General features: G+C 33.3%; 2 protein-coding genes, 1 long non-coding RNA gene and 1 pseudogene across 3 annotated transcripts; 3 read left to right on the top strand and 1 right to left on the bottom strand.

Annotated features, from left to right (window-relative positions):
• The first annotated feature begins 473 nt into the window (after nt 1-473).
• On the top strand, nt 474-4,570 carry LOC120279223 (receptor-like serine/threonine-protein kinase At2g45590). Its single transcript, XM_039286094.1, is given in 2 exon segments — nt 474-1,960; nt 1,962-4,570. Coding segments are annotated over 2 exon segments (2,145 nt in total). The 5' UTR covers nt 474-653; the 3' UTR covers nt 2,800-4,570.
• A 673-nt stretch (nt 4,571-5,243) lies between these two features.
• On the bottom strand, nt 5,244-6,715 carry LOC120279545 (PTI1-like tyrosine-protein kinase At3g15890). Its single transcript, XM_039286468.1, has 4 exons — nt 6,629-6,715; nt 6,395-6,539; nt 6,021-6,283; nt 5,244-5,913 (listed from the first exon to the last, which is right to left on the bottom strand). Exons 1-4 carry the CDS (start codon nt 6,685-6,687, stop codon nt 5,277-5,279), a joined length of 1,104 nt encoding a protein of 367 aa, XP_039142402.1. The 5' UTR covers nt 6,688-6,715; the 3' UTR covers nt 5,244-5,276.
• Nucleotides 6,716-11,610: 4,895 nt separating this feature from the next.
• LOC120278857 lies at nt 11,611-13,736 on the top strand (annotated as a pseudogene).
• Nucleotides 13,737-22,074: 8,338 nt separating this feature from the next.
• On the top strand, nt 22,075-23,512 carry LOC120278797. The gene is made up of 3 exons (XR_005541768.1): nt 22,075-22,149; nt 22,557-22,629; nt 23,280-23,512. It is a non-coding gene; the product is annotated as an uncharacterized LOC120278797 (long non-coding RNA).
• Nucleotides 23,513-25,712: the final 2,200 nt, after the last annotated feature.

Here is a 25,712-nt window from a genome sequence, read left to right as displayed (position 1 = left end):
ATATTCAGATATTAGTTTTATAAATATACATATTTTTGACATATTTAATATAATTTATCTATTCTGTAAATTTTTTTTTTTTTATTTTTTTTTCAAACAGACAACTTTTAATTTTATTTTTTCAACTCGCAAGGCCACGTACGAAGCAGAGCAGTGAGTGTTGTTTTTACATTAAACATAGTAGTCTGTCGATTAGATCTCTATTAGAATTCAGATGCTAATGGTAACAAACCGGATCAAACCACGAATTCCAACAAATAATAATAATAATAATAATAATAATAATAATAATAAAAAAATCAGGTCGTTGGGATTCCATATGTAACAGCACAAACACACCAGCCTCCTACGGCCAAGTGTCCACTCTCCCGTGCTTCTCTCCCCAATAAAAACCAAGTCACACCCACACCATACCATACAATACCACACCACCACTGAACACTGATCCCACACTCCTCACGCACACTTCCTCAAACATTTATAACACATTAAAAGCACATTACCCTACTCATCTCTTCTTTTATCCGTTGTGTTGTGTGCACCTCAAACCCAACTCACTCTCTTTCTCTCTTTCTTTCTCAATCATCAGCTTTCTTGTTCTCACCATCTCTCATGAAAACCATTTTACAACCCTTTACCTTTCATACATAATAATGCCTTCCCGGCCACAGCCGCCGCCACAGCCGCCTCCGGCGGCGATCGTGCGGCACCGACTGATGCTCGGCCCATTGATGGCCTGCGCTGCTGTGGGTGTTGTCATCGCTGCCGCTACCGTGCTCATCTTCGTCCTCTGCCGCCGACGAGCGTCCCGCCGACGAACGAAGCCGGTGGAGCCGAAGGCTTCTCCGCCTCCAACTCTCCAGATGATGACGACGACGACCGCGCTGATGCGGTTTAGCTACTCGCAGCTGCGCCGAGCCACTGGGTCGTTCTCGCCGTCGCATCGGCTCGGGCAGGGAGGGTTTGGCCCGGTGTTTCGCGGCGAGCTCTCGTCTGGGCAGGAGGTTGCTGTGAAGGTCATGGACGCGGGGTCTCTTCAGGGTGAGCGTGAGTTCCAGAACGAGCTCTCTCTCGCTGAGAAGATGATGGCCATGTCTGATCGGTGCTGGATTGTTCCTCCTCTGGGTTACTGCTATTCCGAGGAAAAGCAGTCTCTATGGCGGCGATTCAAGAGAAAGGATGACAACGACGACGATGAAGAGCCGGCGCCGGTGCGCCGGATCCTTTTGGTCTACGATTTGATGCATAATGGCAGCCTCCAGGACGCGTTGCTTGACAGGCGGTGCCCGGAGCTTGCCGATTGGCACCGCCGTTTCTCCGTCGCCGTCGACATCGCTCGTGGCCTTCAGTTTCTTCACTCCATTTGTGACCCCCCTGTGATCCATGGAGACATCAAGCCCAGCAACATCCTCCTTGATTCCAACCTCTCTGCTCGGATCGCCGACTTCGGTCTCGCCCGATTCAAGAACTCCGTCACCGACGAGCCTGCTGCTGTTGCTCCGCAGCTTGATGAAGAGGACGTTGTTGAGATTGAGGTTGATGATGATGATGATGATGATGATGATGATGTTGATGATGAGGGGGAGATTGGATCCAAGGCGGAGAAGAGCAAGAGGATTGATGATGATACGTCGGTGATTACCATCACGACGATTAGCGTCGATAAGTCGCCGGAGGAGTCGCCGGTGGAGACGACGGGATTGGAAGCGGCGTCGACGTCGGAAGTAACGGGATTTGATCGGATGAGCGTCGATAGCGGAAGCCGGAGGAGTGGTCGGAAGAAGACCGGCAGCGTTCTCTCTGGCAAAGACTGGTGGTGGCGCCAGGACACCGGCGGCGCAAGTTCAGACGCCGGAAGCAGCAGCGTCAAGGACTATGTCATGGAGTGGATCCGTACAGAGATCAAGAAAGAACGCCCCAAAAGCGATTGGATAGCCGCCACGCCCACTGCCTCTTCAGAGGGCTCCAAAGCCGAAACCGCTGGAGAAGAAGAAGCATTCCAAGAGATTAGAATGGTGGGCTTCTCTCGACGAGGAGAGGATCAAGAAGAAGGAGAAGAACCGGCCTGCTAGGGAATGGTGGCGCGAGGAGTTCTGTGAGGAGCTCACTAACAAGCACAAGCGCAAGATGCTTGCCAAATCCTTCAGCAATGTGGAAGCTGGTGAGCACCAATGGTGGCAAAAGGATGAAGAAACTACAACTAGAAAGAAGAAGAAGAAGAAAAAGAATAAGAAGAAGAGCTGGAGCAGGTCAAGCATGGATGGTTGGATTGAAGGCAACAATGGTGAGGTGAGAATTGCCGGGAGACGGAGCAGCAGAGATTGGGCAAGTGTAGACATTCCTCGGAGCGGCACAATCAGTAGCACGCCAAGTATGCGTGGTACTGTCTGCTATGTTGCTCCGGAGTATGGTGGTGGCGGTCCTCTGTCCGAAAAATGCGACATTTATAGCTTTGGAGTTCTTTTACTTGTGCTCATCTCTGGCCGGAGGCCATTGCAAGTGACAGCCTCACCAATGTCGGAGTTTGAGAGAGCTAATCTTATATCATGGGCTCGACACCTTGCTCATTTAGGTAGACTTTTTGATCTAGTTGATCCATTGCTTAGAGCTGTTGACAGGGACCAGGTGCTCGTTTGCATTACCGTTGCACTTCTTTGCATTCAAAGGTCTCCTGTTCGCCGGCCTTCTAGCAAGGAGATTGTTGCCATGCTTTCCGGCCAATCAGAGCCTCCCAATCTTCCATTAGAGTTCTCACCATCACCGCCTGGTGGGTTTACTTTCAACTTGCGGAAGCAGTAAACCAAGTGAGTTTTTTTCTTTAACTGTTTTCATTTGTAGTCATTTTAATTAGTTCTTGTACATCAATTTTAACTTACATTGCTTTCTGAATGATTGATGTATAAAGTTTTTCAGTTATGTTCAATTCAGCAGTAGGAGTTTCATGAGTAATGAGAATTTAATTTAGTCACAGCAGGAAAGTTCATGTGTTTTTACTGGATTTTCTGCTGGGTAGAAAAAGGCACATTGCTTTTGTATGCTCATGTAGTAGACTTGCTCTCTCAACCTCATTCTGATAATTGAAACTTTTCTAACGCTAGTTTGATTATGGCCCCCATTTCTCCTATTACTTTTTGTGTGAATATATATATATATATATATATGTAATGTTGAAAATTAGAAAAGGCTCAGAGATCCTGGCACTTAACTCCTTTTGGGAACATTGGTGCCTTGTCCTGATTCCATGCAAGTGTTGCCACTGTCTTTTGGATGATATCTTTATGATCTCATAGCGTGGTGTTCAAACGAGAGATAATTGCTGGTTTTAGTCTAACTTTCATAAGGGCATGATCTTGTCCCTATTCTAGCTCAGCCTATTGAAAATATTATTTGTGTCATGGTCCTGATACCCTTTGTCACAGAATCTTTGTCAAGTGGTGGGACTTGACATTATTTGAAACATGTAAAGGTTGTGTACTGTACTCAATAACAAAAGTTAGTTTGTTTTATATTGTTCACATCCCGAGTCACTATTTGAATCTGTGCTTTATTAGTTTTAGTCATGTTATGTCAGTGATGTTTTTTCCTCAATCTATTGAACGAATTGAAGCCTGTTTCTGGCGAAATTTCTTCTGCTGACTTTGGTATGTAGAAGATATACTCTTCAGGGTTGATTTTACTTCTTGAGAACATATATAAGAACTCTGTTAGGTCTGTTTGGGCGATGTATTCTTGAGGACGACTTCAGATTGGAGGTAAGTTCAGGCATAATTTTGTCTTAACATCTCATATGATGATGATTTTACACAGCATGATTTACATTCTATTCTATATTTCTTTTCTTTCTTCGTTGAATCAATCTATATTCTGTTATTTGATATCTCAGTCAAAAGTTAAATTCAAATTCTAACATTCTTCTAATGGCAAATCTGGTCGGTGATTTTCGACTAAGACGTTGCTTTCCTGAGAAAGCATTCTTGTTGATGCCTCTCTTATCCTTCTTTCGGTGAGTCTTTTGTCGATTCATTTAGTTGAAGCATACCTTCTAGTTGGACCTCATTACATTCTCAAAGAAAGATCAGAAAGCTATGACAATTAAATGATTGTGTTTCGATGTTTCCTCAGTCTCTACAAATATTTCTTGGATTTGTCAGTGTTTTTCCTGCTTAGTTGTTTGACCATTGTGAACCCAACATCATTCTATTGGTTTATAATTCTTATATTAGTCAATGCTCATGAACATCTGACTGATAATTTTATTATGTTTCTTCAATTGAAAGTTAAAAACTTAAATTAGGAAATGTTAAATGTCTAGCAAGTTGCAGGTTCTTTTTTCTCCCACCAGCCAACCAACCATTCAAAAGGAATTAAGGAAAAGGGACAGGTGGCTAAATTAACTATCAAATTGGACTTTTTATGATCCTATGTCATTTTCCAATTTATAGGTTGTGAATGCAATTTACTTAAATAGTTGAAGAATAGTGAAATTGAAAGGAATTGGTTCTGGTTCTTTTGATTGAACATGTGAACAACCTAGCTTTTGTTTTGATTCACACAGAAGGAACTTTCATCTTTTTTATAATTTATACTAGTTATTCACATGCATTGTATCATGTGGGGTGCCTTTTCTTCTTTTACTCTGTGAACTACAGTGTTATTTTAGTTTTGGTTTTTAAACTCAATATATATTAATTTTTCTTGAATTTTTTTTTAAAACTACAGTGTCATATATATATATATATATTTAAAAATATGAGTTAAGCACTTATTTTTATAAGTGAATTTAAATGGCTCTAAGTTTTGCCTATATCTTTTGCTGATGAATTAAATAAATTGCAAAGTTAAATATGGCTTGATTGTGCAAAGGAAGAGTACATGACCTGGCTTGGTTTGAAACTTCATTATTTCTTATTGGGGATCCTTAGTTATTTCCAGTGAAAATGATCATGCTGTTACTAATCAAACACTATAAATTTTGTTATAATCAACTTAAATGTTTCTAATTGTAAAAAATAAAAAATAAAAATATTTTTTTAAGAAATTATTAACATAAATAGAAATCAATCATAACATAAATTTTCAAATTCATATAACTCCAAATAGATAACTCAAAATCTAGAATGTTTTCAATCTTTGAGCAAACACACCCAAAGTTTCAATCCAAAAATAAATTATACTCCAAACTTAAAATCTCTCCCATTCTCATAATTCACAATTAAAAAAAAAAAAATCTTTTATTTCCAAGTCAAAAAAATAAATAAAAGCAAAACTAAACCCAATTACCTCTTCTTCATTTCCATCTTAATAGGGGTAGAATCAGCTGAAGAGAGTCTAACCTTTTTCTTTTCTCCTACATTATTCTCCTGATCCTCTTCTCCATCACTGTCATTGTTCCATAAGATCTCTTTCAGCCTCTTCTCCTCCCACCCATACATAAGCACTTTTATTACTTGCTTCATTGTAGGCCTTTTCTCCCTGTTATTATTAATACATTCCATGGCCACATTCAATACAACCTTGAGTTGAGCAAATTCAAACTTACCACTAGCAATGTTATGGTCCACTAGATCTTCAATGTTGCCTTGCTCCAAAAATGGTGTCACCCACTGTACAATGTCCCTTTTCTTCCCATCTTCAAGCTTTTCTACTGGTTTCTTTCCTGTGATAAGCTCAAGAACAAGTATTCCGTAGCTATAAACATCGCAACTCTTCGAAACCTTCCCCCACATGGCATATTCGGGAGCCAAGTACCCCAGTGTTCCTTTAACTTTCGTCGTCATATGGCTCACATCCTCCGATATTAGCTTCGCAAAGCCAAAATCGGCCACTCGGGGATTGAACTTAGAGTCGAGAAGCACATTGCTCGCTTTGATGTCTCTATGGATTATATGTGGTTTTGCTACGTGATGCAAATAGCTTAAGAAAGATTACAGATACTACGTTAAATATTGTAACATAAGAATAATGGTTACCCTTTAATTTTCTCTTAAATTAACGAGGAGGAGGTGATGATTAATACTTACACAAGTCCCTCCGCGGCACCAATAGCAATTGTCATTCTCCGGGGCCAATCAAGCAACGCATAGGTTGCTAGATTGCCGTGGAGATGGCTTTCGATGCTGTGATTGGGCATGTAATCATAGACAATGAGTCTTTCATCTCCTCCGGCGTAGAATCCTCTAAGTCCTAGCAAATTTTTGTGCCGCACCCTACCTAGTATCTCTACCTCCACCGCGAAGTCCATCTCGGCCTTTGCTGTTGTACCTTTTAATTTTTTCACTGCAATCTACATATTCATTCACACACAATTAATATTTCTTTTGTGTTAAAAGAAAATGCTCTAATCATATATATCAGAAGAGTCAAAATGATATCATTATGGATATTAATTACATGCCTGTTTTCCTTTGTTGGTATGTCCCAAGTATACAGTCCCAAACCCTCCCTCACCAAGTTTATTTTTCTCACTGAAATGGTTGGTGGCATGAAGAAGTTCTTTCAATGAATAAGTCTCCCATGAACAATCTAGCTCTTTCACTGTCCTATAATTCAATCAAAGATCAATTAATCAAAACTACAACACAATCACTGCAATCAAAGAAAAATATCTATCAAAAAGAATCAAGTTTACTTTTGAGCAACCACGGCTCCCTTGTCTACCAGACAACACCCACTCATGCGCGGCGCCATTGTTAAGTTGTTGCTCTAGAGGTAGAGGTTGAAGATGATCTCTTGTGTTCATGAAGTTTTGAACTAAGGTATTATAGAGACTGAAGTGATGAATTTTTTATAAGCATGATTGATGACTAGTTATCACATTGTGAACATTGTAATTGAAGTGAGTCCATGCATGATTATAAACACTTTTGTCTTTAATTATATGGAACTAGTTCATAGGTCCATGCACAAAAAGATAGTTATGTATAGCCAGAATACATAGAAGAAAATATGGATGGAGTTATCCTTGTCAAGTTGTCATGCATTCTTTTAATCATGAGATGGATTTGACAAAGGCTTCATGCTTAGCCGGCTGTACTAGAGAACACCAATTGGAAAGAGATGCAAAGATTTAGTGGGAACTTTCCAATTTTTTATGATTTTAGTAAATATAAAACTTCTCACATAGAAGTATTTAATTTATTTTTCTCTAATTTAAAGAATTTCAAAAGGGTAATTCCAATAATGCCTTTTTGGCTGTCAATTTGTTTCCTAATAATGATTGGAATAAGATTATTTATTTATTTATTTATTATTTTTCATCTTCTAATATCTTTCTATATTGTTTCTAGCTTTTTATTAATATTTTATTTAAAAATACCAAAAACAAGAAAAAAAAAGTCAAACAAGAACATACAAATTTATATATAAAACCCACAATCAGAAAAATTAAACCTCGACAGGAAAGGAAAAAAATGATTTAACTGCTTCAGTTTGCCAAAATTATCAAAATAAAAATCTAAAAATTTGTTTAAATAGGTTTTAAGTTGATTACAAGTCTGGTTGACCTATATTCGTTTTGGGCTATAGTGTGGCTCTATTGCTTTTGAGATGTGATCTGATCACCAAAAATTCATCATAATTCAAAAAATCTCATGAGTTGTAATAGAAGTTTTCAGGTATGGTCAAACAACTATAAACTCTAATATTTTATAACAGGCTTCTTTGAAAACTATATAATTAAAATTTGATGAACCCAATCATATTAAGTACATGGGATCAACCTATTGATAATTTTTTAGTATAAGCAATATGTTATCTTTTAATCTATAACCAAAAAAAAATAAAAAATAAAATAAATACCCATAATTATTATGAAGTTGATAACACTAAATTCAAGTTAGTAATCTTTAATTTAGATATAAATTGATGTAATGAATATTTATAATATATTTTTTATTGCAAAAAATTTAAACTAAGCTAATAAGACTAATCTAAACTCAAGCTAATTGAGATTGTTTTGCCATGTAAAATTGACATGAGTTGCTTTTTATACTGATTAGATCAAATTCAATTTGATTCCTAAGAATGTTTAAACAAAATGATTGGTTTGTGAATAATTTAATTCAAATTTGACAAGCATTTTATTTCACTTTAAAATATTTGGTATACACAAGTGTTGGATGGAATATAATTGCTGTACTATAAAACCAAATTCTTAAGCTACCTTTTATGTTAATAATGCATGAAATATTAAGCTTTTACCATTAAAGAAAGGTCAAATCTGGGAAAAAAAATTCTGTAATCTTTTATATAATTATCAAATATTCACATAATATTAAAATATGTCAAATATATGTTTCATCAAGACATAAGAAAATATGTCAAAGGGTATTTTGAAATAAAAACATGTTTAAACTTTTCAATTAAATAGGAATGTGACATCACACAAAAATTAGTAAAAAACTAGTGGACCATCAATAGCGGATCCATATGGATTGAAGTGGGGTCCAAGGACCCATTTTTTTTTTAATATATAATATAATATAAAGAAACGGAACCATTCAACATAAAATAGTGATCCATTCTCTATGTATACATGGAAAATATTGACCTATGATGACTTTTAAATAAAGTGTGCCCTTTTTTTTAATCAATGTAGTAACTTGTTGACCAACTCAAACTTTTTTAATTAAATAAATAAACTAATGAGAAGTTTAAAATAACTACTATCTTTTTAGATTTCATTTTTGCTATAATTTTTCAAGCTTTTCCAAGGCAGCTCTGTTGCTCATCAGCTCTGTTGTTCAATTAAGAGTGCACTTATAATGTTAAATCGTAATAAAATTTGTTGGATGATTGAAAATGAGACTAATCTTTTAGTCTTGTATGCTTGTTATTTTGTTTAATCTTGATCATGTTCCCACGTCTATAGGACACATCATTTCTACCAATTATTTTTCATAGATGAACTATTTATCCAAGGCAGCTTGTTGATTCTTTCCTCTTTGTTGCAATCTTATATTCTTGATGTAAAAAGTTGGCTAAATACTCATCTTGTCAATTCTAACCATACCTCTTTTCTTTGAATAGGATGATTATAACTAGTAATGAGGGCATGAAACATTTTGCATGCATGAGTGGGTTAAAAAGCCATTTATGCAGGTTCATAATGAGAACTAATTTTCAAAGCTTAAGTTGGACAAGCATCATTCTAAACATGGCTTGGGATTTCATTTTTGGTTGACTAGTTTTGTGAGCAAGCCCAATTAAGATTGAGTTTATGTAATAGGCTAAGAAGATTTTGGACAAAATCTTACAATGATATAATAAGCATATAGACTACTTTTGTTTTCATATATCCCAGATATTATTGGTCTATTGTGATTTTAAATGATTTTAAATCTCGATTCATAATCTGAAGATCATGCGTTGTTCTTTGTCACAAATGCTTTACATCACATTCATATCATTTCTTTTTTCCAATACTTGTTATTTATGATTAAGTGTTATGTTTTTTGGTTTTTTAAGATTAAGTGTTTTATTTTTTTTCCCCATACTTGTTATTTATATCATTTCTCTCCAAGAAAGGAGAAGGACAAAGAGAGAAATAGTTAAGGCATTAATACTTCAACAAAGCACTCATTTATCTCTTGAGTTTTTGGGCAACTTTTTACATCAAGAAGATAAAATTCCATGTTTTTACTCTTGAGTGCACTTGGATAGAAATAAATAGCATTATTTAATTATCTTCTCTATGTAGGCTCCTTTTTTTTACCCGGTCTTTAATGAGGATTAGACTAGTTAAAAATAATGGATCACAAACCAAATTTTAATTTTTTATGACTTCAAGAGATTATAGGTTATGACTTCCATTAAGGGCAAGCTCCTAGTATAAATTACCCTAGACATTGTTGCAGGAACCGCCGATTAAGAAGTAAGTGTGAACAAGGAAAACAAGTTATGACAATCAATTTCATTCATTTCAATAAATATGAATTCATAGACTTCATTGAAAGTACTAGGAATTTAAATCATCTTGATGCCACTTAGGCTTATGGGCCTAAGTAAACAATGATTGTAACATATTATCTCCTGTCGATTATTTTGTCGAAAAAAACGTGCTTTGACTTTTGTTGACATTTGGTCTTTGTCAAATTTTGAGAATTTGAATCTTGGACATGATTAAAAAAAAAGTTATGAACTTGTGTCTGAACTTGTGTCTTGGATTTGATTTGCATCTTGAATTTGATTTGAATTTCAAGTTATGAATTCTCTATGTTGATGAATTATGAACTTGATTTTGACTTTCCGTAAGCTTCAGCTTTTATGCTCGTGGAGCTTTCTTCAAGTCTTGACTTGTGAAATTCTTTGGCTTTTTTTTTTGACTTCTGATGTCTTGAAATTGTTGAATTCAATTGTAGATTTGTATGAATTTTCAAATCTTGACTCTTTTCATATCTTGAAACTTGACTTGATTGCTTTGGCTTTGATTGTATGTCACTGTATGTGCTTCGTTATCACATTGCACGCCTTGTTTCCGTCTTGAGATATTTATCTTATTACTGCCTTAAAATTTGTGTATTTTCTAAAGCATATATAAGTAGCCAATTAAAGATTACATAAAGGTTAAGGCACCAAGATATTTTTGTAGCGTTCTCTTCGTTATCACTGTATGTGTCTTTAAGATTGACAATAAGACGAAAGGATATATAAGTAGAAAACATATAAAAATCGGGTCATGGGTTCTTTATTTGTTTGGCATAATCTGTGATAAGGATGTGCATGATGATTTCCTATGATAGAAGGCTTAAACAAATGACATCAATTCAAATTGATGGACAAAGATAATAATAATACAAATCCATAATAATGACAACAACTCAAAATAATGGAGTAAGATTATAAAAATTAAAATTATATGGCAAGAACCGTAAATCATATATTATACGCCTTCCATTTGTATGACAAAATGTGAAATAAAATACTATTCGGAATCAACTCTCCAATCAAGGTACGAGTTAGAAATACTATTCAGAATCAACTCTCCAATCAAAGTACGAGCTAGAAACACTATTCGGATTCAACTCTCCAATTAAAGGTATGAGTTGATTTTGGAATGTTTGTAAAAATGTTGTTATGGCTATTGTGAGTTTTAAAAAACCATTTGTATTATGTTATTAATTGTTGTATTGGTTGTTGTAGTTCTTAGAGCATATTAATAATATTGTTGTTATTATAGTAAAATATGCAATCTACTTGTAAGATGTTAATGTGATTTTTATTGTACTACTAATTAACAATATTGTTCCTCCATTGTAGAAAATATTAATTGAATATTTATTATCATAATGTATTAAACATAATAATACCCTCAATAATAACGACAATAATAAAAAGAAGAAGAAGAAGAACAACAATAATAATAATAATAACACATTTAATTACAATAATAACAATAGTGACAAATATTATTTATTTGTTAAGTGAGACATGTGAGTAATGTATCATAATTGAAGTATTATTATAATTCAGTAAAAGACATTTAATAATTTTTTACAATAAAAGTACTTTTAAAATAAACATCCAAACATTTTCACAATAACTGTAGAAGTGCTTCTGAATCTAATATATATAAAAAAAAAATTACATAATCACTTAACTTACTCTAAAAAAATATTTTTTCCAAAATACTTCTGCATCCTTTCAAAAAAAACAATTTAAAAAAAACTTCCAAACACCCCATGAGCTTTGCCATTGCCGGAGCTTCAAAGCTCTTCAATGGCGGCATCTCAAACCCTAGAAACCCCTGATCTCCATCCTCAGACCATCCTCATCCTCAACCCCGTCGCTCCGGCAGTCATCGCCGCCGTCTCTCACCGCTTCAACCTTCTCAAGCTCTGGGAATCCTCTCTCTCCAAACCCCAGTTCCTCGCCGCCCACGCTGACTCTACCCGCGCTCTTATCGTTAACGGAAGCACCCTTGTCGACGCCGAGATCCTTGACGCTCTTCCCAGGTTGCAACTCATCTTCAGCACCAGCGCGGGCCTTAATCACATCGATCTCCCTGAGTGCGCCCGCAGGGGTGTCTCCATTGCAAATGCCCCGGAGATTTTCTCGGCGGATGTTGCTGATTACGCTGTTGGCCTCTTGATTGATGTTCTCCGCCGCGTTTCCTCCTCCGATCGATATGTTCGCAAGGGTTTGTGGCCGGTTAATGGGGATTTCCCTCTTGGTTTCAAGGTCCTCTCTTCTCTTTTTCTTTGATTGATTGCTTGTACATTGGTGATGTTTTGTCTTGAATTAGTTGATAATTTTGTGATTATGAGACGAAATGGGACTGGAAACAGGACATTTTTTTCAAATTTTTCAGGAAAAAGATGATTTTTTTTTTCCTTGGTAAATAAATGGTGATGCTTGATTGAGAACTGAGAACTAGGGTTTTGATTTTTTCCATTATAATTTTCGTTTGGAATTCTCATGCAATTAGAGTACTAGTTGGTCTCAAAACAAACTGTTCATCATAAAAAAAGTTTTTTCTTGTTTGAATGTTTCATGACTTGTTTTCTTATCATTATTGCATTATATTTTCAATAACTTGTATAATTTGTGTTTGGTTTTGAGAGAAAGGGAAAATGCAAACTGTAGAAAACACTATATTATTGCAATAACTATGAAAGTTTTGAACTAGTAGGATACATATCTAATGGAAATGATTATCTTGTATTTTAATGGAATCACATTCATAAATACATTCCTGAATATTTGTATGTATGGCATGCTCGATTCTTGATTTCAACTTGGTGGCAAAAGAGTTGGAATAGCAGGAATTGGAAGTATTAGTGCAATAATAATGAATATTTCGAACTAGTAGAACACATATCTTACGGAAATGGTTATCTTATACTTTAACAAAATCACATCCCTAAATATATTTCCTAACATTTGTATGTATTTCATGTTCTGCTCTTGATTTTAGTTTCTGGCAAAAGAGTTGGGATAGTAGGGCTTCGAAGCATTATTGCAGTAATGATGAATATTCTACATATTTTATGGATATGATTATCTTATGGTTTAATGAAATCATGTTCCTAAATATATTTCTAAACATTTGTATGTATGTCATGTTCCGCTCTTGATTTCAGCTTGGTGGCAAAAGAGTTGGGATAATAGGACTTGGAAGTATCGGCTCTAAGATTGCGAAAAGGCTAGATGCTTTTGGTTGCATCATATCCTACAATTCAAGGACAAAGAAGCCTTCAGTCCCTTACACTTTTTAGTTTTTATGCAAATATAATCGATCTGGCCTCCGACAATGATGTGCTGGTTGTGTCCTGTGCGCTGACCTCTGAAACATATCACATTATCGACAAGGATGTAATGGAAGCGATAGGGAAGAAGGGAATAATTATCAATGTTGGTCGTGGACGGCAAGTGGATGAGAAAGAACTAGTCAGGAGACTGATGGAAGGGGAGATTGGAGGTGCTGGTTTAGATGTTTTTGAGAATGGAACTGAAGTACCTAAAGAGTTGTTTTTGATGGAAAATGTGGTTTTATCCCCACATAAAGCAGTACATACTACTGAATCCATAACAGACCTGAAGAACCTGGTCATTGGTAATTTGGAGGCCTTTTTTGCCAACAAACCTTTGATTTCTCCTGTCAGTCCAACTATGATGGGTTGTACTTTGAATGTAAGAAAATGTTGTGCATACATTTGTATATATATGCTCACTGTATACTGATTGCTGGTGTCAAACTCCATGGTTCTTTTCTTTTTCTAGTTCTTTCATTAATTTCACCTTCACCCTGAAGTGCCTTTTCCTTTTGTTTAATATATATACTAGCATGGATGATCATGCTTAGGCTTCATCTAACCATACGAATTGTTAAATTTTTTTAAAAAAAATCAAATACCCAGGAAAAATCTAACCAGATACTAATATTATTGGATAAATTTAATAAAGTAACAACTAATGATATAATATACAATAATATATATATATATATATATATATATATGGAAAACAATAAAGATAAACCAAATCAAATTAAAATTTTTAAAAAATGTTATTATTAATAAGTATATAATATAATATAATATAATATAATATAATATAATATATATTATATATTGATATCCACTCAATTAAAAAAAACACAATTAGAATCAAGCAAATGGGAGCCCAATTAAAATTAGTTAATCTACCAAAAATATAAAAAATATTAATAAATAAACTAACGTAAAAATAAAATAATTTGCATATACAATCGAAAACCAAATTAATTTGATACATAATAGCCCATAGTGTAAGCACGAGCCTTTACACTAGTACATACTAAATCAAATTAATAGTATTAATTCCATATAAAATAATGTATAGATCATGATGTAGTGTTGATTGAGTGTTGTTTGGGAAGATTACTCTTGTTCTATTAGATTTTTTTTTATTATTTTTTTATAGCCACAAATACCACACAAATGCATATATATATATATATATATATATAGAGAGAGAGAGAGAGAGAGAGAGACAGACAGATATGGTTGGTTTGGGTTCTTTTTCTCTGATCGTTGATATGGTTCTTCAAATGCCATTTTTTAAATAATAATTTTGTATTTTTAGTCAAAGATATCAATTATGTTTTTGTTGGGTCTTTATAAAAAAAAGATCAGTTTATATTTGTACATTTTTTAATAAATAAATAAATAAATATCTTGTTAATTGTTTATCAAATTGGGAAACTTTTTTTGTGGTCATTAGATGACTGTTATGAATGATAATGTGTAATGTAATGATAAGGGAGAAAATTGATAATGAGGGGAAAATTACCAAAAAAGAGGGAATAAAGTTTTTTTAAAATTATTAATTCCATGAACTTTGATTAATTATTTTGTTATATTTTTTATTTTTTAAATGCATCTTGTTAAATTATTGTACAACAATTGCGTGGTGATTTCATACCAACTATTAAAAAAATGTGGAGTATAAAGAATGTTATACAAAACAATAAGTTTGTATTAATTATATAAACTTTGATTAATTATTTTGGTGTACAAATAAGTCTGTTGCCACCTTAATGATTTAACATTGTCAACATTTGTTAATGTCACTCAAAATAATGTATAGATCATGATGTATATTATACTAAAAAAGAAGAAAAAGATTGCTTATGTCAATCATTGTTTTTTAGTGTGTGAGAAAACATGGTTTATTTTGAATTCGTATGTCTTTATGAAAAATAGTGAAGAAGACATTCCATATTAATTGATTTGTATTTACTTGTGGGTTTATGTGGATCTCAAAAAATTATTAAGTTTCAATAAGATAACCGAAGATCTTGTGTAATATAAGTCTTCATATGTAAAATTATTTTAAATAAATAATAATATATATATATATATATATAGAGGATGCATCCTCTACCAACATTCGTAGATTTTTAATCTACGAATGTTGCTATCAACCTTTGGATCGAAGCAACTGTTGGATTTCGATCCAATGGTTTCACACTATATCATGAAATAGTCTTACTGTGTTTATCAATAGTTGCACAGTAAAAAAATAGGATGTACAGTGATTTGATCTAAACCATTCAATCAATTTATGTACAATAACTGAACAAATATGAACCGTCAAACACTATTTCTACTAGATCTACAGCAAACATTCTAAAACCCAAAACTAAACTAATCAACCCAAACTAACTCATAATTAGCTCTCACTGTAGCTGCTTAATGATTATTGTGCTCGTCTGTGGCCATTCGTAGAACGTCCACATATGACGTTTTCTCATATATATATATATGGAAAACAATAGAGCAATATTAAAATTTTAAAAAGAAATATTAATTTATTAATTTTGTCACGCCCCGAACCCAGCTCTATAGACCCGGGACGCCGACAAACGGCCGCACACCTACAAAGCCGAAACCAAGTAGGCATACAAGGCCTCAAAACCTGAAAAAAAAATTAACAACGGGATTATGAGCTTGAGAGCCCAGTAAGCAACCACTAAAAATATCGGGATCACAAAAATATTCAATAATTTCAAAAAACATACAAAATGTAACAAAGCGGAATAAATAACAAAGTGAAATTTAGAAATCGGAAATAAATCATAACAGATTTACTTTACCAAAATAACAAGCATATATGTCTCCCAAACAACTAATGCCAAAACAAAATATCATAACTCATTTATTTAAACTCGGTGACCCGAGTCGGATTTCAGAACTCATAGGTTTACCCTCGGTGACCCGAGCCAGAATATCAGAAGCCGTTATTCTTCACCGACGGAACGGTGCGAAACTATAGTTTCTATGTCAGAAGTACGTGTCGACACGGTCAGTGTTTAACCCCCAGTGACAGGGTTATTGCACAGTTAATTGGGGACTACGAATTTCTATAACAAAATATGTTGAGTCCAAAATCATTGTCTACACAAAATACCGGTGATCCCGTTTTTCTTACAAAAATTAAACCAATTATATCAACAATAACACACTTAACAAAACAATAAATAAATAGCCAAAGTTAATATATATATATATATATATATTTATTTATTTATAGGTGGTTTACTTACCTGACTAGCTAACATCAAAACTATAAGCGCCACGAAATTAGGCTTCCACAAAATACCCTATAATTGAGAGCATATCCCAAAGGTATTAAGATGCTAAACATACTAAAAATACACAAGGATATACAGTAGATCAAATTCCTACACTAACTATCATAACACTTAAACATCCAACAACCCAATACCATACATGAATAGTTTCTAATAATTAGAAAAAAAAACAAAATTAATGACATTATCATCATTAAAATTCATCAGCATCTGAACTCTACTAACTAATAAAATAATAATTACAAAAATTACAAAACTATGCTTCAATATAATAAAAAGAATATATATATTATCAATATATAAAGATCTGGACAACTCTACACAGATCATGAAGCCATTATAACCTATCAATTTAATATATATATATATATATATTATGTGTGTGTGCTTAGTGAGGCCAGCACACTAATTGCAAATCCACATTCAAATGAAAAACAAAATTTGAAAAAAATTCTGATTTTTCCCCAAAAATAATAATAATAATGTTTTTTTAAAACATAAAGTATTTGTGCATGAATGAAGGCAACAAGAAGCACTCAAATCAATGTAGAAAAACCACTGTGTAATGGCCGGTTTTATCCTACAATAATCAAACCACTTAACATATATCTTAACCCTAAACAAGAATATGTAGTAATGCCACGACAAGATCTAGGAGATAAAAAGAATTTCACCACTTAATCCCTAAATAAACATTAACATACCACAACAAGATCTAGGAGATAAATTACACCACTTAACCCTAGATCTAGGAAGCCCTAGATCTAGGAAGAGCACGCTTACCTCCCAACGATAACCACACAACCTTGACGAAGAGGTCTATCTCCGTCCTCGCCGCCGGCACCACACACCAAAAAGAAAAAGAGAAAGGAAAGAGGCAAGATCTCTCCCTCTTTCTTGGTTCAAACGAGAGACTATATCGGAAGAAACAAAGGGTGGCGGCTAGGGTTTGAAAACCTAATAAGATATAAAAATTAATATAAAAATTAATAAAAAAAGAAAGTTTCTTTTCCTCTTCCGTAACAGGCTTACATGAGAAACAATTAAATGAAACAAATTAAAAAAAAACGTGTGGGGCCCACAACTCCTCCTTCCTAAAAAAAAGTTTAGTCCTCTAAACTTAACTTAACCATCAAAGCAGACTTCCAGTAAAATTCAGACCATTAAAAAGTTCGAGCGTCATCGAATTAGATGATAAGATTCAAAGACCAATGGATTCAAACAAAACTTAATTGATGATACTTCTAAGGACAATGGTCACAACAAAAACAATAAACCAACCTTTGATTTGTTTTAAACTCATATCAAACATAATATAGAATTCAATGCTTTTGAACATCCTTGATTAAACATCAATATGAGCATATATTATCATGTGTTTGTTGTCATCCGACTTCAAAAGAATTTAAAACCGCAAAAACATTACCATCATTGCAATCTATCAAACCACGATTAAAATCCCCAATTCATGTATCATCCCATGGATATGTTAACTAAATCAAACAAGTTTAGAAAAACTAAAATGCCATTAATTTCTTTCTCATCCACTCGGAATCAATGTTTCCTACTAAAAATCACCTAACATGATTCTCATAGATCAAACTTGGCAACCATCAAACATCAAAAACTTCAAAAATTATACATATACTCTAGTCCACAACAATATTTGAACACTCTAAAAATTTTTCTCATTGATTGAAAAAAACATAAGCAAATTAAAAACCAATCGAGAACCGCCAATTATCTACCAAGCTTTAAACTTTGTTTTGAATCATCCTCAAACAAATATTTGGAGTATAATCATCAAAAATTTCTTAAATCTTCCTAAACACTAAGGTATGATCCTTTATATCTTTTTTTGCTGGTAGAATTACAACAATGGAACTTATTTCACCTTCAAGTACATAATGATTCTCTAGATTGACCATTAATTCAAGAAAAAGCAATACAACTCGAACATAAGAATCATATATATCATTTAGAGCCTCTTCTTAGTTTCAAGAAAATCAAAGAAAAGTATTGAATTATAAGAATTTTGCTCCTCAAAAAATTTCAACCATTATCTTGCCACTCAAAGCACCAAAAACTACACAACAAACAAACAAAGTCGGGGAACATGATCGACACATTAACCTCCAGAAAATTTTCCTAATTATAGCAATATTTAACTTGCCAACATCATGATTTCTCTTCAAAATAAATTTACTCACCAAGCTAAAAATGTGATAAAGTTCCATAATATTCTTAGCGCTCCTCAAATTATAGCATCATCATGAAATTCATTTTTGCATATTAAAAATTTCAGCCTGGTTTTTACAAAAATCATGAATATCATCCAACATATACATCTAATTATAGAGATATTTTACAAGCACATAGCTAAAATCATAACAAACGTTCTTTGTATTATGCACTTTGGCCAATTCAACCTCATAAATCATAAAAAGTACAATTCCTTCCTCATGCCCTGCACAATAACAACAACTGAGAAGGGTCTACTTAAGCAAACATATCTCATTGGTTACAAATCCAATAACTTCAAAATTTTGCAGGTGATTAGTTATGGAAAAGTGCTATAATTTTCTAGTTGTATCCTTCTCCAAATAATATTTACCAAGGCTCTGAATTTGGGATGCAATTTCAACCAGCACAAAGTCAAAATATGGAAATTCACAACATGCACAATAATTATATATATAAACAACCACAAATTCAATTCTAATAATTTTCCAAATCATCACATAAATAATTTCAAGATTCCTCTTTTCTTTTCTTATATAGATATTCATGTCTGTCAAAGAAAATCATATACATAGCAATCTACAAAATAAAAAAAAAATGAACATCAAACAAATCAAGGCTTTCCTACAACTCAAGCTATCACACAAAGACTCATGCTCCAGTATGCAACTTCCAAAAAAAATTAAAGTGAAGTGCCATCTAGGCAGATGCCACAACCTCCACAACCTACTTATCTTGGGGTTTTCTCACTCTTATTCGAATTTAACGGATCTATCTAATACACGAAGGCAAAAACAATTTCTCTTCTAACCATCTCTCTGATACCACTAAATTTGTCACGCCTCGAACCCAGCTCTATAGACCCGGGACGCCGACAAACGGCCGCACACCTACAAAGCCGAAACCAAGTAGGCATACAAGGCCTCAAAACCTGAAAAAAAATTAACAACAGGATTATGAGTTTGAGAGCCCAGTAAGCAACCACTAAAAATATCGGGATCACAAAAATGTTCAATAATTTCAAAAAACATACAAAATGTAACAAAGTGGAATAAATAACAAAGTGAAATTTAGAAATCGGAAATAAATCATACAGATTTACTTTACCAAAATAACAAGCATATATGTCCCCCAAACAACTAATGCTAAAAACAAAAATATCATAACTCATTTATTTAAACTCGATGACCCGAGTCGGATTTCGAACTCATAGGTTTACCCTCGCTGACCGAGCTGTAATATCGAAGCCGTTATTCTTCACCGACGGAACGGTGCGAAACTATAGTTTCTATGTCGAGCACGTGTTGACACGGTCGGTGTTTAACCCCCAAAGTGATGTGGGTTATTGCACAGTTAATTGGGGACTACGAATTTCTATAACAAAAATATGTTGAATCCAAAAATCATTGTCCACACAAAATACCGGTGATCCCGTTTTTCTTACAAAAATTAAACCAATTATATCAACAATAACACACTTAACAAAACAATAAATAAATAGCCAAAGTTAATATATATATATATATATATTTATAGGTGGTTTACTTACCTGACTAGCTAACATCAAAACTATAAGCGCCACGAAATTAGGCTTCCACAAAATACCCTATAATTGAGAGCATATCCCAAAGGTATTAAGATGCTAAACATACTAAAAATACACAAGGATATACAGTAGATCAAATTCCTACACTAACTATCATAACACTTAAACATCCAACAACCCAATACCATACATGAATAGTTTCTAATAATTAGAAAAAAAAAACAAAATTAATGACATTATCATCATTAAAATTCATGAGCATCTGAACTCTAATAACTAATAAAATAATAATTACAAAAATTACAAAACTATGCTTCATTATAATAAAAAGAATATATATATTATCAATATATAAAGATTTGGACAACTGTACACAGATCATGAAGCCATTATAACCTATCAATTTAATTTATATATATATATATATATATATTATGTGTGTGTGCTTAGTGAGGCCAGCACACTAATTGCAAATCCACATTCAAATGAAAAACAAAATTTGAAAAAAATTCTGATTTTTCCCCAAAAATAATAATAATAATGTTTTTTTAAAACATAAAGAATTTGTGCATGAATGAAGGCAACAAGAAGCACTCAAATCAATGTAGAAAAACCACTGTGTAATGGCCGGTTTTATCTTACAATAATCAAACCACTAAACATATATCATAACCCTAAACAAGAATATGTAGTAATGCCACGACAAGATCTAGGAGATAAAAAGAATTTCACCACTTAATCCCTAAATAAACATTAACATACCACAACAAGATCTAGGAGATAAATTACACCACTTAACCCTAGATCTAGGAAGCCCTAGATCTAGGAAGAGCACGCTTACCTCCCAACGATAACCACACAACCTTGACGAAGAGGTCTATCTCCGTCTTCGACGCCGGCACCACACACCAAAAAGAAAAAGAGAAAAGGAAAGAGGCAATATCTCTCCCTCTTTCTTGGTTCAAACGAGAGACTATATCGGAAGAAACAAAGGGTGGCGGCTAGGGTTTGAAAACCTAATAAGATATAAAAATTAATAAAAAAATTAATAAAAAAAAGAAAGTTTCTTTTCCTTTTCCGTAACAGCCTTACATGCGAAACAATTAAATGAAACAAATTAAAAAAAAAAACGTGTGGGGCCCACAAATTTATTAAATTTTTAAAAAGTAATAAAAAGAAATAACAAAAACCAAATTAAAATACACAAATATAACGTTTGTTTTTTCATAATTATAAATGTGATGGTAAGGATTTCCGCTCATTGCTGTTTTCTATTTTGGGTGGTAGCAATGTATTTTGACTCATATGAGAAATTCTTAGTTGTAAAATGGTCCTTTGAACTATTCTTGGGCACTTGGGAGGCATACAGGTACTCACACGGCTGTATGTAAGCCATGTGACATTCCTAGGAACCACATGCGAATTTACACAGCCGTGTGGATGCCTTTATGCCTTTCTAGTGGTTGTTGTACTGTAGCAGTAGTATCACTGTAGTAAATCATCCAGAAATGCATTGTAGTAGTAATACTGCAACAATGATACTATAGCAATTTGGCAAAAGGCGCATAGGGTGTTATAAGGCCGTGTGGATGTTTCATACAACTGTGTGAGGCTTTTTCTAGGACATTGGGGCAAGGGTAAAATGGTTTTTTCCTCATTTTTCTTCCTTTTTAACCATCCTTTCCCATTTCTTTTCATTTCTTCTTGGATGAGAGGCCTCCCCAACCCTCTCTACCATGATTGTGGATTGAAGGATTATCCTTCCCTTCTTTTTCTTGAAATCATCAAGGTATGGTTTCTTCTTCTCTTTACTCCGTGTTCTTCATCCTTGATAGAATGGATCTAGGACTTTGTTGGATTATGATCATTAGGCTTTCATTCTTACAATGTCTTCTTGTATGATGTGAAGAATGTTGTTGAGATTTACCTTTTTTGTCTTCTCCCCAATTTTTTTTTGTGGCCCACTGTAGCATTATTGTAGCAACCAAAAATTTGACTTAATTCTTCTAGATTTTAGGTGGAATTGTTAGCATTGTTGTTAGAAACCCATTGGTTCTTGTTTTGGTTCAATTGAATGTCTTATGATTCCAATCGAGCTACTTGCGTGTGTGAGGATACTAACGCATGCATTAGGAGGTTTATTTTGTTGTGTTGTGAATAAATTTTCCCCTTGATTTCCTTTCATGTATTTGATAGGTGATAAATTGTCTGAGAAAGGGAACAAAGTGGTGGGAGTGTAAACCTCACCAAGAGGATTTTGCGTTGTACGGTGAGTGGTGATTTTGTTAAATGGATAGCTTTATATGAGTGCTAGAGTATTCTATAACATAGTATGGATTATATATTATCTCTCTTTCTCTCAAAAGAACTAAATGGTTTTCTTATGGAACTTGAAACTCGTATTATGTTCGTGTATGTGTTAAGTTTCAAGTATGTTTGTTAGGACCATGCCCATAATTTTCAGGCTAATGCTCAAAGTATGTTTGTTTGGACTAAAACTTAGAAATGAAAAGTGATCCTTTATCCATAAAATAGTTTCATGAGCTTATTGGGTTTTGATGGTGATAGCGGACTATAGCTAGTAAGCATTAGCCTGAAAATTATGGACATGGTCCAGCATTGTAGCGCTTGATGGGTGTGATCTTGAGTGACCCAGAATCACCGCCCGGGAACCTTAACGACTAATGCTAAGGGGTTTTTTCTTATGTTGTTTTCAAATCCTTTGCGGTCCAAGGACCAGTTAAGGCCACAACTAAACTAGGAGAGTTTTTATGGCCAACCAAAAACCTATTTGTACTTCTAGTATCTATTGATTTACATATAAATGTTTTTAAAATGTTTTACTTAATGTTGAGAAAACTACTATTATTTTTGTTTTTATATATGGGAAATGCTTTAGGACTCTATTTATCTATGCAGACACCCCTCACTGAGTAACTATGTTACTCACCCTTTCTCTTATCCATCTTGGCACAAGTCATGGTGTGGTCGATCGTCGTGATGTGCGGGTCTAGTGTCGAGTTCAGCATCTTTTTTGCCTAGGTTTGTCTGCATTATAGGGTTTAGACCAATCTATTGGTCGTGTTGTATATTTTATCTTTGGTTGTGTATACTTGATCTGCTTGTATTATAGGGACACTAGGTATTAGGGGAATATTATTTATACCTAAATCAACTGTTGTGAGTCTGTGATATGTAGATCTGTTTATTTATTTCATTGTTGTTAGATCTCACAACACCTTGCCTTAACTTGCGACTGCGGTATGACTCATCCCATCTCAAGTTACCACGGCAGTTGTCATGAGCTTGTCTTGTGAGATGGGGTGTGGCAATAAATACTTTTTTATTCAGGATTATAAATAAAAATAAGAATTGACCTATATAAATTTTTATTTGGATTAATATCCATAGTATGAAATACAAACAACATACATATCTATAGCATGAAAGATAAGAAAATGGTTATGCTCAAAGTGTGAAAGAATAAAAGTTAGATACAATCATCACGTGTAGAATTTAATATTTGGATTCAAATCGATAGCTATTTTCCTTTGAATGTCTATATCATCTATTTTTTAAGGCTATATCGGTATATGATTTCAGCAAGAATAGGGTTACTGACAGAGATGCATTCATTATTCTTATGGGCCTCACCTTTGGCAGGAACTTGACTTTCTTGGTTTCAATATTAGTAAAAAAATTTCATTGCTGATTATTAATGTCATAAGACTGATAAAGTTTTTTTTTTTTTCTTTTTTTTTTGTCTTTGAGTGGTTTGTTGTTCCTATTTTCCTTAAATAAACAAAGTATATTATAAACATAATTTATATAGTATATGGTTATATAGGTTTTTGTTTTAGTGGATTTTAAATTTCAAGGATCTATTTATGAAGTTGAAAAAAAGGAATACGAGGTGTTGGTGACGAAGATGGATGTTGATGGAGTTTATATATAATTGGTTAATAGCTTAGATCACTTCTAGTGTCCAAGTAACACCATCTCCATACTCTTCACTAGGGATGGCAATTATATATTAAATTTCATAAAATTTTGGCTACATTTTAGCTGTTAAAAAAGAAACAATTTTTACCAACATAAAAGTTTTTCATATATGATTAGGAGCAAACATTTGATTATTTTGTTTTTCTAAGATTTTATTACTATTTGAATTGAGATCAAACAAAAAATAGAAGTTGTGAGAAATGTTTAAGTTCTCCATATGTGTGAAAATAACTTTGTAATATTGGTTAATGTCTCTAACATCAATCAGAGTTCATGAATTTATACATAAGTTTTTTTCCATACATTTTAAAAGACTAGAAATATCTATATATATATATAGCATTTTAAATATTTATTGATGTAAATGTAGAAATTCCTAAATATTTTTTTTTATGTGAGTTGGAAAATCAAGAATGTATTTATTGCATATTGACCTTTATTATTAGTAAATTACATTTTTTAAAATAAACTTTAATCTATATAGTAAAATTTATTTATTATAATGACTCGTAGCTTATTAACTATGAGCAAAATTGATAAAATTTTCAGGGGATATATATATATATATACAAAGCGTTAATGATCTCTAGTGTAATGAGAATCCCATCATCATCCTTACAAGCATGCAACAGAATATAAAATGCATTGGTTGTGTATGCGTGTATGCAAATTAGCCGAAGACATATCATATATGTTCTGATGTGCACAGTATGCAATCATCAAAGATTCTTCATGTTTTTTTTCAAAAACTTTTACCATTCGTATTAAAAATAGGACCTATGATTTGTCTCTAGCTTTTAAAGAAAAATTATATACAATAATTACATTTTAAAAATAAATAGGCAATAGATTTCGAAGAAAACATGTTTGCTATTATTATCTTATAATTTTTAATTTCAAATTAAAGTATTACGTTAAGAAGAAAAAGAAAATAGTAAAGGCAAGCTAGTAATTAAATATTGTTTGACAAATTTTTAATCAATACAATAGAAAAGTCAAAAAAAAATAAAAAAAAACAAATAATAGCGTGTGTATATATATATATATTATACAAACAAACACTAGGATTGGACATGGGCTGGACTGGACCGGGTTTGGATTGGGCTAGACACAACAAGCAGCCCATATATTGAGGATGGGTCGGACTAGATCATAATTAGGCCAAAATTATTTTAGCTTAAGCCACACCCCATTTGAATTTAATTAGGCCCAGCCCAACCTATCCCAACCTAAAAATAAATAAAATCTTATTTTATTATTTTTACAAAATGATATAAATAGATAAATAAAATTACTTTGTACAACATTAATATTTTGTCACATAAATAAATAACTAAATACAACCAAAGT

Source organism: Dioscorea cayenensis, chromosome 16, assembly GCF_009730915.1.
Source record: "Dioscorea cayenensis subsp. rotundata cultivar TDr96_F1 chromosome 16, TDr96_F1_v2_PseudoChromosome.rev07_lg8_w22 25.fasta, whole genome shotgun sequence".
NCBI lineage: Eukaryota > Viridiplantae > Streptophyta > Magnoliopsida > Dioscoreales > Dioscoreaceae > Dioscorea > Dioscorea cayenensis.
The sequence above is the reverse complement of the archived record's forward strand: the minus strand, read 5'-3'. Positions and strand labels throughout refer to the sequence as shown.